Here is a 17,442-nt window from a genome sequence, read left to right as displayed (position 1 = left end):
GCGGGATTTTTGATTCTTCTGGGCCGATTTGGGGTAATATTTGACGCAACCCGGTGACCGAGAACCATTTTGGAACCGTCAGTAAGCCGAAAATTGGTTCCTCACCGTATTTATACTAACGAAACAGTTGGTAAGTTTTGATATCGTCCACATTTTGAAAATTTGTGTTGCTCATTCGTCAAAATGCCGATCGACATGTTGACGTTGGGGGAGTTCAACGTCACCTACTTCCATTTGCGTGCCGATCACTTAGAACCTGACGAAATTGACTTTGAATTGAACTCCCGCGGTGTTGTTATCCCTCCTGAATTGGATCAATCGAGTTCCAAAAAGCGTCGTCGACTGCGAGCGTTTTTGGTCAGTGAGCAGAAATGCTCCGAGACCGCTGTCCGCTCCTTTGAAGGGGATATTGACGCTGAATTGGAGCTTTGTCGTGGCAAATTTGAGTCCATGAAGGAGGATTTGGGGTACAGGTGTCCGAACAAGGAGGTTTACCGGAGCAGATTGCTCCATCTGGGTGCTCGGCTCCAAATCGTCAAAAACTATGTCGTGGGGGAGGCCAATAAGACCTTTGCAGATTTGTTGAGCGATGTGGTAGCCCTCCATAACTACCACTTCGCGAATAGTTTGGTGCCTCCTCTCACGCCAACCGAGGAAGACAAAGAAGATGATGGTGAGGATTTGCTGGCTCAAATTGCCGCGGGAAAGGATGTTTCACCGAAAGGAAACCAACTTCCGATCGTTGAAGCATCCTCCAATCAGGCGGTGGGCGAAGAAATTCGCGATGTCTTACTTGACATAAGGGCGGAGATTAAAAGGACGCAAGAGCAGATCAATCAAAGCGAAACTAGGACTGCATCTAGAGTTGATTCACTAGAAGATGTAGTCAGAAAACTAGGTAGCGGCCTTGCGTCCATTAGTACGATTGCATCCGGACTACAGAAAACTAACCGCGAAGTGCAAACACTTCGCGAGAAGATCTCTGAGTTACAGGACATCGTCAACAAAATTATGCCTAACGCAAACTCCCAGAGTTTCCCGGTAGATACGCATGATCTTCGATTGCAACAAAGTCCCGATCTACCGGATTTGCCTGATTTTGATCAGCAAGCGTTAGAAGGTTTGGGTACTCCGGAGAACCTGCAGAAGCAAACTTCTAGCAAGAACTTTGGACTACCCAATCAACCATTTCCTAGACGTTTTGACTCCCGTAAGGTGAATAATTCTAAAAGTTTTGAGAATCTCGGACCTTCGCTTAATTCCCAGCACTTTTACCAACAACACACTCTTCCGAATTTCGCGCTTCCGCAGCAGTCGGGAAGCTTAGCATCGGTAGAGTTCACCGGTTACCAGCGTCGGCCCCAACGGGTGGCCGATTGGAAAATCAGGAAGTATGCTGGGAATGACGAAGGAATGGGACTCAACGAATTTTTGGAATGTGTCCATCATTACGCTGAGTCAGAACAAATGTCCGAGGCAGAACTGTTTAGCTCGGCAATGCATTTGTTCACCGGTAACGCGTTGGCTTGGTTTCAAGCGATGCGTTCCCAGAAGCGGTTCTACAACTGGAACCACCTGGTGTGCGAGTTGAAGGCAAACTTCGTGCACCCGGAACTTGATGCTGCGCTGAGGATGAAAGCGTCTCAGCGGCGACAGCAGAGGAATGAATCCTTCCAAGATTTTTATCTTGAGATGGAGAAGATCTTCCGTGCTATGCCTGCGCCGCTAAGTTCCCACGAGAAGCTAGACATCCTCAAGCGAAACCTGAGGCCTGATTACAAACAGGTACTCGTCTTCAAGCCGGTGAACACATTGTCCGAGTTGATGCTCATCGGAAAGACCATTGATGCTTCCAAAACCTCCATTTACCAAAAAGTATTTGGAGTTCCCAAGGAAGCATCTACAATTTCATGTAAGCCTGCATATGATGGTTATAGACAAAGCCAGCAGCAACAACAACCTCGTGACAATGGCAATGGGTACAAACCAAGGGTATTCTACAACAAGAATAGCCCTCCATCGTCACCAAAACGAAATAGACCTCCACCTCTTCGTTTCAAAGAAACAGGAGGTCGACCCGAAAGAAATCTCCGAGAGAAGACTAGCCCAATCCCTAAATCTCCACAGTCGCGACAAGAAGGCATAATATGTTTGAGCTCCCTGGTGGACAAACACCGTCCGCCACACTTGGGAGTGTGTTACAACTGTGGAATTCAGGGGCATGGACACGAAAAGTGTCCCAAGCCCAAACGTGTCTTCTGCGTACTGTGTGGATTTAAGGGATTTGAAGCTTCTCGATGCCCTTATTGTTTGCAAAATGGAATTAGATCCAACTAAACGAGTCGGAAATCTAATCTCTGTAAGTCTTCAACGATAAATTCCCGTAGCTCCTATCTGTGCCAATTCTTCAAGTGTTGTTTCCATTAAATTTCTCATAACAAATGTTCCCAAATTGGTACAGTGGGAGTGAATATTAATTTTTACTTCAAAGATAGTAACATCTCCATTATTTTGATTCAGGCATCCGTTGCTGGCATATTGCTCAACGATGACCTGCAAGTAGATATCAAATTCAGTGTGAGATTGTGGGAAAAGTTAGTGGAACACCAGAGTGTCCGTTTCCAGAATCTTAGCGGCAGCCCAAGACTGTCAAACATTGGCTTGACAACTACGGTTGTCAATACTAGGACGCAGTGGTTAGTACACTATCTTTTATCACAATACTCACCTGAAGAAGAATGGTGTCGCCCACACAGCCTGATTGAGCCGTTGGAGGGAGACAGCAAATTTTCCCAAGCCAGCGTGAATATAAAATTTTCCAGGAGCTCCTCGGATCCACCATATCGACTTCACCAGGTTGCTCACTTGGGAGCTTCCGAAGATCGATGGATCCGGGAGCATCACGCATCACTTCACGCTGGCAATCATCTTCTTCCCTCAGGAGCTGACACCTAAATCTCTCGGCACCTGACAACTCATCGAGGTTGTGAACCTCTAGGGGTTCTCACCTCTATACACCATCAATACACCCCAACTAAATCTTCCTTCCCTGACGGAAGGACTCAAACACGTCTGCCGATCCATTCGGGAGGTCATCTATGTATGCGCACCTGTACACTGAAAGTTATCTTCATGTTGATTTCCAGCGCATAGATGACAACACCATTTTTAACCTTTTTTAATTTGTTTGTTCTTCGTTATTTTATCTGCCAGAATCAGGGACATTCGACTGATTCCAAACGGAATCAGTTCGTAATTGATCTGCATTCACGTTCGGTGTCTTGCTCAAGTATCCTTGGGAAAGGAAGTACTTGTAGCGTAAAAGACAATACCTTGCGTCCATTGCCCGTTTGTTTTGGTATTTTGTGTGCTGCATGAGTTATATTGTTTGAGTGAAATAATGAGAGTGAATGAGAATGAGTGAAAGTGTGTGAAATGGCGGGGTGTTCATTCAAATGTCTTGTGTGATTGTGGGTACGCGTAGGCCAGTGATTGGGATGAATGAGTGATACACTTTGGATGAATGTGGATTGAATTGAAACCCCATCTGTTGAGAAAGTATAAATACCGTTAGGACGGGAATAGTGGACGTCAAAAGAAAAAAATAACAAAACAAAACAAGACCATGACAACCGTTCCTCTGCTACGCTACTTCCGACCGGAGGCTAGCAGGGTTTTAGGAAGTCAGGTTGTTTTGGGTGTTATCCCGAATTGGTCTGGGGGAGTTGAAGATTCTTAGCTCTCCCATTGAGAACCGGATGTATCGAGGGTGGTCTGGTGCCGTTAATAGCGACGGGTCCCAGTCCTTGTCTGCAGAACAACCACGAGACGATGTACCGATTTAGCTTTTTCTTTTTGTTCGGTCGTTTCCCTGATTGTGTCTATGTAAACACTTTTAATCTGTGGAAAACGTCTTTGTGTGGTTAGGTTAGGCAGATTTTTTATTTACACTTTTTTATTCATTTTATTCATATTTTCATGTTAATTTATTTTCTTTTAATTCGTTTCATTATTATTGTTATCGGTGTTAGGTGTTAGGGCTAGTTAAAAAAATTGTTCACAATTTTTTTCTCCTCGGTGTGGGCGAGATTGTAACCCGCGGTTACAATTTTGTGCCGAATTTGTGAACACCACTGTGTTTTGGATCATTTTAATTTGTTTGTTTTAATATTTACTTTTTATTTGAAATTAGTTTTGTTAATTTAGGGAATTAAAATCGTATGTGTATTGTATCGGTGAGTCATTTGACCCCCAATCTCCCCCTCATAGCACACATCGACAGCAGCAGCAGCAGGAGAAACAATCGAGTGCGGTGTGTGGCTGTTTTGTTTTCATTCGGGAGAAAGTTACGAGCCACGTAGTGCGACGGACGCATTTTTACAACCCGTTTCTATCACCTAGTGAAGGAGTGAATAAGTGCCGTTTTCGCGCGGAATGTGCTAGATGGTTGTTCCTAGCATCGTCGGGAGTGAATAAACCAAAAAAGTTTCCCCCGAAATTTAGTGCCGGCCCGTGGTTCGGGAACCAAAGTGCAGTGCAAAAGTGCAGTGCTAGGGTGAGGACCACCGCCATTTGCGGTTCGCCAAGCGTCCGATATCCCACCGTCTTCGCTACACGGGCTCAGCCAATAGAGCTTTGTCTCGCCCGTGTAGCTAAAAGTCAAGGAAGACGAAGACAGGTAGGTACAAAGGGGCGTACCACCTGTGATAGTTCACCGCGGTGACTATCGGAACTGTTTACGGCGAGTAGGCAGTTCGGTGTTTTACACCACCGTCGCTGAGGGGGTTCCAACAAAGGAGCTAGTCTCACCCCCTTGGCTAATTAGCAAAGGATCGTTCTATTGCCCGAGAAGAAAAGTGAGAAGAAGAAGAAAGAAGAAGAAGGAAGGAAGCTTCGCACAGGCCGTGTGGAACAACGAGTGCGACCACCATCACCACCGCTGCTGTTCGTCGAAGGGCCCCAACGTGTGACATCGACCAGTGCCTTGGGGAGAACGGGGCAAAAGGTTAGAAGTAGCATTAAAGTTTTTATTGCAAAATTTATTTATTATTTATTTAAACATTTCATTTCATCCGAAATCCAACATTTAGTGGAGGTACCCTGCTTTAGGCCGCCCTGCCGGGTAACAGCAGGTAAGGGCTGAAAGCCTTTCCTTACAATTCGAAAGGACTCGAGAGTGTCCCTGATACTCGAACTACGCACATCACTCGATCCATCGTCGCCTTGATCAACCGTATCAGTTTATCCGGGAATCCGTATTCGTGCATAATCTGCCATAGCTGTTCTCGATCGATTGTATCATACGCCGATTTGAAATCGATGAACAAGTGATGTGTGGGCACGTTGTATTCGCGGCATTTCTGCAACACCTGGCGGATGGCGAACATCTGGTCCGTTGTAGCGCGTTCACCCATAAATCCAGCCTGATATTGCCCCACGAACTCTCTTGCAATCGGTGATAGTCGGCGGCATAAAATTTGAGAGAGTATCTTGTAGGCCGGGCTCAGTAGTGTGATCGCGCGGTAGTTCCCGCAATCCAACTTGTCGCCTTTTTTGTAGATGGGAAACACGATACCTTCCATCCATCCCTCCGGTAATACTTCCTCCTCCCAAATCTTGGTAATGACCCAGTGTAGTGCTCTCACCAGTGCTTCTCCACCGTATTTTAAAAGCTCGCTTGGTAGTTGATCTGCTCCAGCGGCTTTGTTGTTTTTCAACCGGCCAACCTCCTCCATTGAGGTGCTCATCGTAATGCTGCCGCCACCTCTCGACCACCTCACGCTCGCTCGTGAGAATATTCCGTGATTATCTCGGCACTTGTCGGCTTGTGGCACAAAGCCTCTGCGCGAGCGGTTCAGCTACTCGTAGAACTTCCATGTGTCCTTAGCGCGGTACAGCTCTTCCATCGCTTCGTGATCTCGTTCTTCCTGCTGGCGCTTCTTCATCCGGAAGACTGAGTTCTGCCTGTTCCGCGCCTGTCTGTAACGTGCCTCATTCGCAGGGTTGTTACAACAGCGCGGATTTCGCGAATTTCGCGGATTTTGCGATTTTCGCGGATTTGGCGCGGATTTGCACCTAAAATTCAGCCCTCGCGCGGATTTGACGCGGAATTGGTTTTGCTGTTCCGTCATGCAAATTTTGTACATGATTTTACTATGATTTGCATTATAGTTTTGTTGTGTGAGATTGCCATCTTTTTATCTACCAACCAGCGATTGACGAATCCCTTCGATGTACTTTGTTATGCGAATCTTGCATGTGATAATACTGAGAATCAGGCCATTTTAGTGCATGAAATAACTTCTATTCCCGTTGATATGAATCCTAGAGCCTTTGTAATTTTGGTAATATCAATAAGAAACTGATCTAGAAAGTTTAAAGCTAAACCAGCTTGGTTATATCTATGTCGTTTATTGGATTAACAGATATGGACTAAACTTCGAGCTCTACTCCGAATACTTCTTATAAATTCCATAACAAAATCCAGGAAATTATCACGCAGGGTGGCCAGCGAACCGGGAAAACCGGGAGAACCGGGAAAAAACCGGGAAATATTCGGGAATTCAGATTGCCACCGGGAAATTTTTGCATTTCCAGGAATAATTCCATACTGCTCTATTATTTCTAATTATTAATCACTTTTTATCATCCATGAAAATAATCTGTAATGCCAAGCTTGTTGCTGGTTTAACAGAAGTTGCAATATTTCGATATATTTTATTGAAAATACGACTTGCGTTATATTTAAATGTTGAGAATTTTAAAATCATAATATCGGTTGCTGAAGTCGATCTGTTAAGTCATTTTAAAAGTCATAGCTGTTTTTATTCTTAGTTTTCAGCAAATCAAGAAGAAACAATAATTTATAATTCCTGCGTAATAATGTAAAAAGTTTCAGTAAACTTTAGTAAAGGGCAATCTTCCTCTGAATTAGTCTTGTATCGATGTCACCAAAATACAATAATGCTACAAAAACTAACAAGGGCACTCACATGTATCTTTTCACTTGCCTACATCAAATTGAAATTGTGGGAAATGTATTTTAACAACAGCAACAAGGAATTGATGAAAGACAGACTAAATGGAGTAAATAGGACGTTGTCGTTGGCTACATTTTAACAACAGTTATGTACAACTAAAATGAAACCTAGAATCAGTATTTTTACTTGGCCAAACGTAATTCTAAGCAGCTTTTTTGGCAAGTGTTACTAAAACAAATAATGTTATTATATGGAACATGAGAGACGAACACAAAACAATAAAGCCTATAGGCTTTCTGAAAAAAAAAAAATGTAAAATTGTTAAAAGGAATTAACGATTGCTCAAAGGAATTCAGCAATAAGGCCAGTTTCGTGTTCAAAAGGAATCGCTCAAGAAAGTTTTAAACCAATTCCTGGAATAAAAGTTCCACAGTGACAGCCATTTGAATTGTCATTCCTTCGCAACTGCGTACTGCGAAGAAAAACGGTTTCTTGGGCGATTCATGCAAGAATTTCTGTAATGAGGATCGAAGTGTGCTGTGCTAGGAAGTGGACGCGAAATTTTCTCGCGCTGTCAATTTTGCACCTTTTTGTGATTGTGAAAACAGAAAAATTGGATTTATTTGCAGTCGGTTGGCAATCGGGGTTTATTTTAAAAGTTTTACTGTCTGCAGCAGTTCCGGAAAAATCTCTTGGTTCTCCACTGTAAGTAATTCGACGATTTATGACATCTGCCGGTTCCCTCTACCGAGTGGCTGTCGACGGTTAAGCCCGGAAAAAACACCCAGAATTCTCCACCGCTACACCAAACGAGTCGGAATGATCCCCGCCGAACGACTGTCAATGAGGTCCAACCGAATCCGGACTGTGCCGTGTAACTGGACGTTCTGGAGAAGAAGTCTACAATGCAAGTCAGCACTTGGGTGCCATTAAGGTTAGATCTTTCCTTTTTCATACTAGTAGGCTCGGTCCGCAACGATTGCATTGCGGTAATCGTCGTTGTTTCGCGTGTGTTCATATCGATTGTCGGATCGCGGTCGGTCTCAGTTTTGGCTGGACACCGGACCCAACGTACGTGGCTGACGATCGTGTGACATGCTGTGGAGCTCTCACTCGGAAGCTGCGGAACGATTTCCCACAATAATCAACTATTTTACAAAAGTATTCACTATTCAGTTGAATTCAATTATTCAATCGTACCGTAATCAACCTTTAATTAAATAATCATATCTACTATGTACTAATGTTTACTTTTTCAGCGTTAACCAGGTAAATGATTAAACTAAATTTATAACAAATTGTAATTTGCTTTTTCGCCAAGGAAAGCATCCCATTAAATCCCATCCACATCCAACTCCAGATATCTATGAAGTGGCCCAAGTTCTTGGACATGTTCTGAGTAGATATCTAATCAACATTTCCTCCCCATCCCCGCTGATCGTAAGGACCTGGCCAGGTGTCGAGAGCTCGTTGAATGAAAGGTTTGTCAAGTCCCAGGCAACTTTTCTGGCGCATTAAACGTCTCTATCGACAGCCACCCCAGGATGTGTACGGTCGGCTATGCTATGCTATGCTATGCTATGCTATGCTATTCATGCAAGAATTTCTGTAATATAATTGCTTTCCATCAAAAGTTTGAATATTTTTCAAAGAAGCCTGTGTGCCAAAAATGGCTGAATCTGAACATGTTGTTTAAATTAAGTTGATATGAAACATCTTCAAAATTTTAACACAAGTATCAGACATACTGTATCAATTCTAGTGGAAATGATGTTTTGACGTTCAAACTAAAAATGAGAAGAAATGTGAAAGTACTTTGCAGTTGCAAAAATGTACATGTACAGTTTTTACAGAAACCTATGTTTCATTGGCATTGCAAAAAATGTCATCAGGAATTAAAATTCTTAAGAGATTATTTCTGAATTTTACCCAAAAAAAATCTCTTGAAGTTCACACAGGAGTTTAATTGAAAATTCAAACATATGTTAGTTCTGAAATTTATCCTGGAACAGCTCCTGAACCGATAGGGATTATTTTATTCAACACAAGTAAACAAACAAGTAAAACCGGGAAAAAAATGAAAACTTCGGGAAAAAACCGGGAGAAAACCGGGAAATCAAAATCTGAAATTCACTGGCCACCCTGATCACGTGTCTTCTTCAGGGGACATCCCGGAATTCCTCTATCTATATAGATAAAAATGGAATGGTGTTTGTATGTCGCGAATAGGCTTGGAAACGGGACAACGCATCTACACCACCTACCTATTCAAATCGAGTTCCAGAAATGAACTTTCATCAAACACTTTCCCCAAGATTTCCAATACGGATATGATTATGCGCTTAACTACAACGCATTTAGCCTATCAGCTCCTAAGTCCTAAGCACGCTGACTATAAAAAACAATCAAAATTGCTTCTAGGAATTTTATTACAAATATTTTTTTAGGAATTCATGGCTAGAGTAATCCATCTATCAGAAGCCACTAGAAGAGGTCCCGTAAGAATAGATTAAACGTTGGAATTTTCAGAGTGATCCACTACATAGCTCTAGCGGAATTTATAGTAAAAATCCTTAGATCATTTTAAGAAAATCTGTCGAAACACCCTGAAATTAATAGTGAAAAATTTAAAAAAAAAGAACACTGGGAAATCTTTGATTGAATTCATGGATAAATAACTGGAGAAATTTTAATCCAGCAAGAAAATCTTTTAAAAAAAATTGCAGCATTGTCTCTCAGGAATTTTCCCAGAGTTTCCTTCAATGATTGCAGTAGGGATTTTTTAGTAGTATAACTGCGGAGCAAGGTATTTTCTAATGTTTACAGGCATGCCCCATGTGTTCCTCTTGGCATTTCTTCTGTATCTCCATAAGGCGCTGATCATAAGCTATGTAGACTCATTTTTGGTCATTTCAGAACCACCCTCACAGAATTTGTCTATACAAAATTTTCGTAGACTTTGACAGGCCACACCTGCCCCCTAAGAGACCCTAAAGTATTCTCTCTGGAGAAAACTTATCTAAAATTTCTTCCTAGAATGCCTCACTGGGTTTCTGCAGACATTACTAAAAAATGCTCAAAATCAATTTCTAGGAATCACTCATATATCATACTTAAATTCACAATACACAATTCACAATGTCATATTTAAATTCACGCTCATTATTTAAAGTATTTATCGAGAAAGTTTACATCTGTCAGGGTTAAAACACTAGACTTCCCCCTAGACTTCAGCTCTAATCTTCGCCACTTCATACATAAAACATGAAATTTGTATGGAGGGGGCGTAGACTTTGAAAATATTCCGCTTCATTAGGGTTTTTTCAAGTTCATGATCTTTTTAGATGTTTTTTCTTTCAATGCTTTCTTTCTAGAAATTTCTTCCCAAATCTTTTGATATATTTTCCTGGATGACGGGTTCTGACAGATTTTTCCAAAAACAACAGCACAATCTTTTTGCTAAAAATTATTGAATATTGCTGAAATAAAAACATGTGAAATAAAGTTCTGGCAAAACGTTTTAAAATTCCCTGGGCTTGGATTATATCTTCCAGGAAGCTTTGATTTCAGGCATGTGGTGGATGGCCTTTGCAGTAATGATTGGAATAGCTGAATGTATAATCAATGGCAAACAATTCTGTAAGAATCAGATCTTCAAGTCATCTGATATAGTTATACAGATCATGACGCTGCATAGTATTTATATCGAACATTTGTCGAAGTCATTTATGTGCCGGGAAAATATAATTCCAAGTTGGAGAGAATATTACAAACTGAGGGAGGGTAGTAGGCGCAGTCAGACCCCTGATTGGGCAATGTGGGTTAGTTTATGGGAATGCCATTGAAGGTTTGTAATATTCTCCGAGGCTTTCGAAATCCAACAGGGCGCGTCCCCGGGTTGCGGATAGGGGGAAAAGGGAGATTTTTCACATTTGTACTGTAATCAGCCAATGTGGTATTATCTCCTATGGTGTTGTAGTGCGAATGAATGATCTCATTCTATGGGAATTCGAACCTTGTAATGTATTGTGTATCACCTTCAATTTTCTAAGCTTGATAAGGTTTTGAAGACAAACATGAGATGAGAGAATTGCCTAATAGGAAAGTCACATCAGCAAAGCTTTTACATATGCAAATGCTATCCATGGGGTCATGTCTAGCATTTAATATGTATGGCAATGACTGGTTCTTACCTAGCAGGGGTACTACAAGACCACGCGGACAATTCGATTAAAGGCTTAATTGGGGATAATATATTTTCCAGAACTGAAGGGACATTTTTGCCGCGGTGACTGGCGAGTCGGAGAGGGTAGAAGTTTCCGTTTGTTATAATTGACAAAATAAACAATCGGGCGCTTTTTCTTTCTATGACTTGCTTGGTATTTTGTGAATTATTGTTTTTTGGTTTTGGAAGGTATGCGATTCACTATTGAGCCTTAAAATTATTTTGCATCTGAATAGCATTGATATTGTCAAGTCTGTACCAACACCTTAATCCCACACCAAAATACCCGTTTCCTATCTCATGGCGTTTATGTGGTCAGCAAAGACTATTCAGCCATTACCCCTCCTTATCATCGGCTTTGGACTGACTTGCGCTCTCATTGCCCCACCAAATGCTGCAAAATGAAAATGAAAATGAAATGAAAACGTTTTAAAATTACAGAAAGCCTAGAATATTTAAGATGAGCTGCCGTAATTTACGAATCAAAAGATCAGTACACACCTAGCGCTCAAATAGTCCATTTCAGTTGAAAGTGCTTCTTTTTCATACACTATTGTAGACTGTTAAAATTTAATGTTTAATGTACCTATACGTAATGTATAAAAATGAATATTGATGTTTTTTTACAGTTTTTTGATAATTAATTGAAATTAAAATTTAAGTCTTCTTATCTCCCTTGCAATGCTTGTTGTCTATGATAGCGAAATAAAACGTTCACTCAGAGTGTACTCTATCTTTAGATCGTTTACAAATCACAAGCCATCCCCCCATCCCCCACAATGATTCGATGTGCGGTTCCTCTGAGCACCCACCCCAAAGTCACTCAATTCGGTTCTGTTGAAAGTATTTCTGAGTGTATGAACTCCCGTACGGATCGACTACCTGTAAGTGCACAAATACCACTTTCCTCGTCGGAAATTCGGTTGTAATAGGGTTGCTCCGCTCTCCTTGTCTTATCTTGTCCAGTCCCATAGTTATCACACCGCTTCTGCTGGCTGTGTTGTGGGAGCTTATCAGCGCGATAAAACCGTCCGTCGGACGGTGCCCGTAGGTATAGTTTATCGAACGCGGGACACACGGCTTTCTGCTGATGGGAAAACTTCCGAAGTCGTCGTCGTCGCTGAGTTAGTTAGCAAGCATCGATCGGGTAGCGTAAGCCGCGAACTGCGAGCGGATAGGTATAGCCTTGTCGTGACTGGGCAATGTGAAAAGAGGGATCGTTGTGAAGTGGATATTCCCGAAGAATTTTGCGCCGATTTGTTTTTTTCTTCTTTCAAGTGCTGCAACGACAACCGTCTCGAAAATCTACCATGATTGGGGTAAAATAAGTGCTTATCTGTCTTCATCTATGAGGACATCTTTTTTCGAACACACGCGCGAATGACGACATTCAGAAGATAATGGAATTAATGCTGTGTATTTTTATTTGGTTTTCTCCTTTGCAGAATGACGAAGATACCGTTCTGATTCGGATCAAAGTGGTGGCAGCTCACTCGCTGACCAAGAAGGACATCTTTGGGAACAGCGATCCGTATGTTAAGGTGGACATCAATACCATCGTTGGCGATGTCAACATCGACTCCATGGTCACCAAGACCAAAAAGAAGGTAAGGGTTGTACTGTTAGGGTGCCCCGAAATTTAAAGACAGTATCAGAACAGTTGGGCTATTTTATATCATCCGAGCTGTTCTTCAGTTCAGATCCTGAAGTCTACGGGTGTAACAGTAACTGTTTTTCACTGTACAAAGCTACGATTTGTAATCTGCCATGTCGAATAAGTCTTCTGAAAGTTCAAAACATAGTATCATAACAGTTGGGATATCCTTGATCCAGAACTGTTCTTGAGTTCAGATCCTGAAGTGTACGGGTGTAGCAGTAACAGTTTTTCATCATACAACCCAAGTAACAATCAGCATACCTTGAAGGTTTATTCATGTTTTATCCTGGTTTTATACGAGCATGTCAAAAAGCTAGTTGTTCTAAATTAATTTTATGTGATAGTTTTTTACTTTGAACCTTTGGCGTTCCATAAAACTATCATATAACTTTTGCTATAAACATCTTCAGTTAAAAACTTGCAAGTAGACATGAATTGGTTTTATCACTTATTATATACCATTTCAATAAAACTTGCATTTGCGGTTGTTGTCGGAGAGATTTTTTTTTTTTTGTAAACAAATACACAAAACTGTGAGGCAATGCATAAAATCAACAAAAGATTTCGTGGCGTAACATAAACCAAAAAGATGCTGTGATAAAACCGCTAGTTCTATCATGAGCTCAGTTATGACTACCTCAGGAGGGTTAGCCCTATTGAAGGAATCATCAGGAACACAGAGTTTTATTAGAAAAATATGTCGCCTAGCCGGGATAATTCATGTAAATACAGAAAAATTATTACTCAATTTTATGATTTGACGATCGAACATTGAGAGTGAAAAATAATCAAAACAATTATTTGACAAGTCAGAAGATGGTTTTATTTAGAAGATTGATTAAACTATGATACAACCCGAAATCCTAAGCCGGTTTGCATACGAAGTCCTGTAGACCCTAATAAGACTGGGCCAACTAGCCAGAACTTATTGAGGCATACAAGAACTCGAGAGCATTTTCAAGTCGGCATCAATGGTTTTATGTTTAGGGGTTTTTGAATCGCTTTGATAAAATTAAAATTGTTACTAGGGAAAGCTACTATTTCATCATGTCCAGTAAGTCTTCTGAAAGTTGAAAAGACAGTATCAGAACAGTTGGGATACTCTAGGCCACCCAAACTGTTCTTGAGTTTAGATCCTGAAGTCTATGGGTGTAATGGTAACTTTTTGCATTATACAAAGCGACGATTTGTATTCTATCATGTCCAGTAAGTCTTCTGAAAGTTCAAAAGACAGTATCAGATCAGTCGGGATCATAGCGTTGGGCAATTTTGAATCGATGTTCGCAACATCGATGTTTTTGTTCCGATTTATCGATTTTCTGAATCGATGTTGAAGCCCAACGAAATCGATCGATTCGATTTTTATTTCAATTCAAAAATATTAAAATTCTTTTTTTCTCAAAATGCACTGTAGACTTTTACCATTGAAAAATGTACATAAAATCGAGGGTCTATTTAATCTAGGGTCCTCTAAATTGAGGTATACCTACATCTCAGATTGCTTCGGCAATCCCTCCCAGGAGTCTAAGCGATTTTTTCTCAGGATTCTGGAGGAATCCTTCTCTTATAGTCTAGAGAGTCCCTTTCAGTGTTCTAGCGCATCCTTCTAGGACTCATCACTGGATTCCGAACTTTTTTTTTGAGAATCCCTCTCAGGATTCTAGATGAATTACTCTTAATAACGTGGAAGATCCCCTCTTAGGATCCCTCTCATGGTTTTGAGGCGATCTCTTTCAGAATTCTAATGGGATGTCTTTTAATACTTCAGAAGAATTTCTCCATGAATCCGCCAGGGAGTTCTAAGCAATCTGGGAGAATCCCGATGAAAAACTTCTCTCAGGATTCTGAGGCAATCCATCACAGGATTCAGAGAGAATCCATCTCGGGAATCTGAGAAAATCCCTCAAGGATTCTGTAAGAATTACCCTAAAGATTCTGAGAGAGTCCATCTCAGAAAACTGGAGTAATCTATCGGACGAATCTAGGGAAATCCTTAATAGAATTTAGGGAGAATTCCTTTCTTTCTTTTCTGGGACAAGGTCTCTCAGGATACTGGTGTGATAATTTTCAGCATTTTGAAGGAATCTCACAGAATTTTAGTGGAATGCTCAGAATTATGGAAGAGTTTCTTTAAAATTTCTGGAGGAATTCTTCCCAGCAGTATTATATGGGAATACCTATCAGAATTCTAGGGAATCTCTGAATTCTAAAGGAATTCATTTCAGCATTTTGGGGTATTCCCTATCAGGGTTCCCTACGAAGGGTGTAATCCGCTTTAGGATTCAAAGTAATTTCTGGATGATCTGGGTTGATTCCTCTAAAAATTCTGGAAAACCTTCACTTAGAATCCCATTCAGAAATCTGAGGAAATCTTTCTCAGCATTCTCAGGATCTACTCTCAGACTTCTTCGAGAATCATACCCAGCGTTCTCAGAATTGTGGCGAAATTCCTCTCAGAATTGTGGGGGAATATTTCTTAGGTGTCTGGGGGAATCCCACACAGGACTCTAGCAGTATCCTTCTCAGCATTCTGCGTAAAATCCTTTTAATATTCTGGGGGAATATAACTAAGTATTCTGCGGGTGCTCTTTCTCTGAGTCTCTGAAAATTCGGCTTTCTGGGGTAATCCCCATCAGGATTCTGGGGAAATTTCTCTCAAGATACTGGGGAATTTGTCTCATGATTCTGGAAAAATCCTTGGGATTCTGGGGTTATACATATTTCTCAAGATTCTAGGGCACTTTTTTCAGAATTGTTAATTAATGAAGAATCTCTCACGAGATTCTGGGCAGAGTTCACTGGAGAAATTTGAATTTTGGAGAATTCCTTGCATAGATTTTGTGATGCTTCTTAGTGTTCCCTGACAAGATTATGGGAAGGTTCTCTTGAAATTCTAATGTAAAAATTTAAAGTATTTTAGAGAAATCACTCTCACAGTTCAGGGACAATCCCTTTAAGGAGTTTACCCGAGCAAAGTCCAACAACAAAATTACAGCAAATTGAAAACATGATTTGTAATCAGCAACAAATTGATATCACATTTTGATATCATTTTATCTTTACTTAATTTGATTTCAAATTTTGCTTTCGGTTTGCTGTCATTTTAAATAAATGTTAATATTTAGTTTTACAATAGTTTTCTAAATCTTTTAGTCAACTATGTAAAGTAATTCTAATGATATAACATTAGTGCAATTATATTATTGCATTTATGATTTGATATCGATTGAAAAACTCTACATTTAACAATTTTTCATTTTTCTTGCGCTGATAACAAAAACAGTTATCAATTTGCTATCATCGATAGCAGGAATTGTTTTCAATTTTCTGTCACAGGAACATTTTTCTGCTCTCATTTTTGATATTTTAACCGTTAAAACGACCAAAACGACACCAACCTGAGTTATCAAAATTTACAATATCACATCATCAAAATTAGTTTTCAATTTGCTATCAGACTTTGCTCGGGCAGGGAAGCCCTTTCAAAGATTCTGGGGGAAAGTCTTTCAGGAATCTGCGGTAATTTTTCTGTTTTATGTAGGAACACCTCTCAGAATTCCAGAGAATCCTACTCAGGATGCTGGAGAAGTCCATTCTAGAAGTTTTCGTAATCCCTTCCTGCGAGAATCCTTATATGATTTTCGGAAAAATCCCTCTTAGTTTTCTAGATATATTTCTCTCATGAATTTGAAAAAAAACCTCTTCTGTCTCCTCTCCGGACTCTGGGGGGAATCACTCGTAGAATTCTGGGGAATGCCTTTCGGGATTCTGACAGCGTTCTAAAGGATTTCACCCAGGATTTTAGGGGAATAATGGGAGAATACCCGAGCAGAAGGGAATAACAACAGCATAATAAAATGCGTTATTTTGACAAAATAATTGAATAATATTATCAGTTATTTTTGTGTTATTGACATAACATATTATGTTATAAACTTGCCTGTCATAAGCGGCAAAATAACAAACATCATAACAAAAAAATGTTCCCGGAAGATCATTTCAATAACTTGTTTTGTTAGATTGAATAACAACTTAATAACAGTGAATTTAAAAAATATTTTAATAACATGTTTTGAAATTTATATGTTATTGATAATAATCCGAGAGCAACATTTGTTGTGATATCAAACTCATAACAGAGTGAGTTATAATTCTATATTTCAGTTTACTCCGGAAATTTCTTCGAGGATTCCCCAAAAAAAGATTTGTTCATAAAGCTCCTCTCAAAATCCCTCGAAATTTTCCATGAACTTTCCATGAACTTCTTCGAAGATTCTTCCGAGGATTCCTCCTGAAAATTTAAAGAAAACTTCGTCTAGGATTCCTCTAGAAATTTCTTCTGCAAATTCTACCAGGTTTTCTAAGGTAATTTATCTAAAGATTTATCCATATAATCCTAAGATGATTCTTTCAGAAATTTCTCCACATCTTCCATACATCTTTTTAGAGATTCTTATCACGATTCCAGAAAGCCCACCAATTGGGTTGTTTAGTGAATAAAATATTGCTTTTTTTGTATAGCCTAATCGAGAGAGCTAATTTTCTGAGTATAACGTGATTTTATTGGATTTCAATACCTT

At 40.3% G+C, this 17,442-nt stretch overlaps 1 protein-coding gene across 3 annotated transcripts in view; it reads left to right on the top strand.

Moving 5' to 3' along the window:
* The window catches only part of LOC109419262 (E3 ubiquitin-protein ligase Nedd-4-like), a 99,193-nt gene that overhangs the window by 19,368 nt on the left and 62,383 nt on the right, over positions 1-17,442 (top strand). For 2 of the 3 annotated variants that reach the window (XM_062856495.1, XM_062856497.1), the window contains exon 2: positions 12,651-12,812. In XM_062856495.1, the coding sequence (XP_062712479.1) occupies positions 12,651-12,812 (162 nt within the window). Of the gene's footprint in view, positions 1-12,209; positions 12,525-12,650; positions 12,813-17,442 lie in introns of those variants that run through there. The other variant, XM_062856496.1, reaches the window with a different exon arrangement.

This window comes from Aedes albopictus, chromosome 3 (genome assembly GCF_035046485.1).
Source record: "Aedes albopictus strain Foshan chromosome 3, AalbF5, whole genome shotgun sequence".
NCBI lineage: Eukaryota > Metazoa > Arthropoda > Insecta > Diptera > Culicidae > Aedes > Aedes albopictus.
The sequence above is the reverse complement of the archived record's forward strand: the minus strand, read 5'-3'. Positions and strand labels throughout refer to the sequence as shown.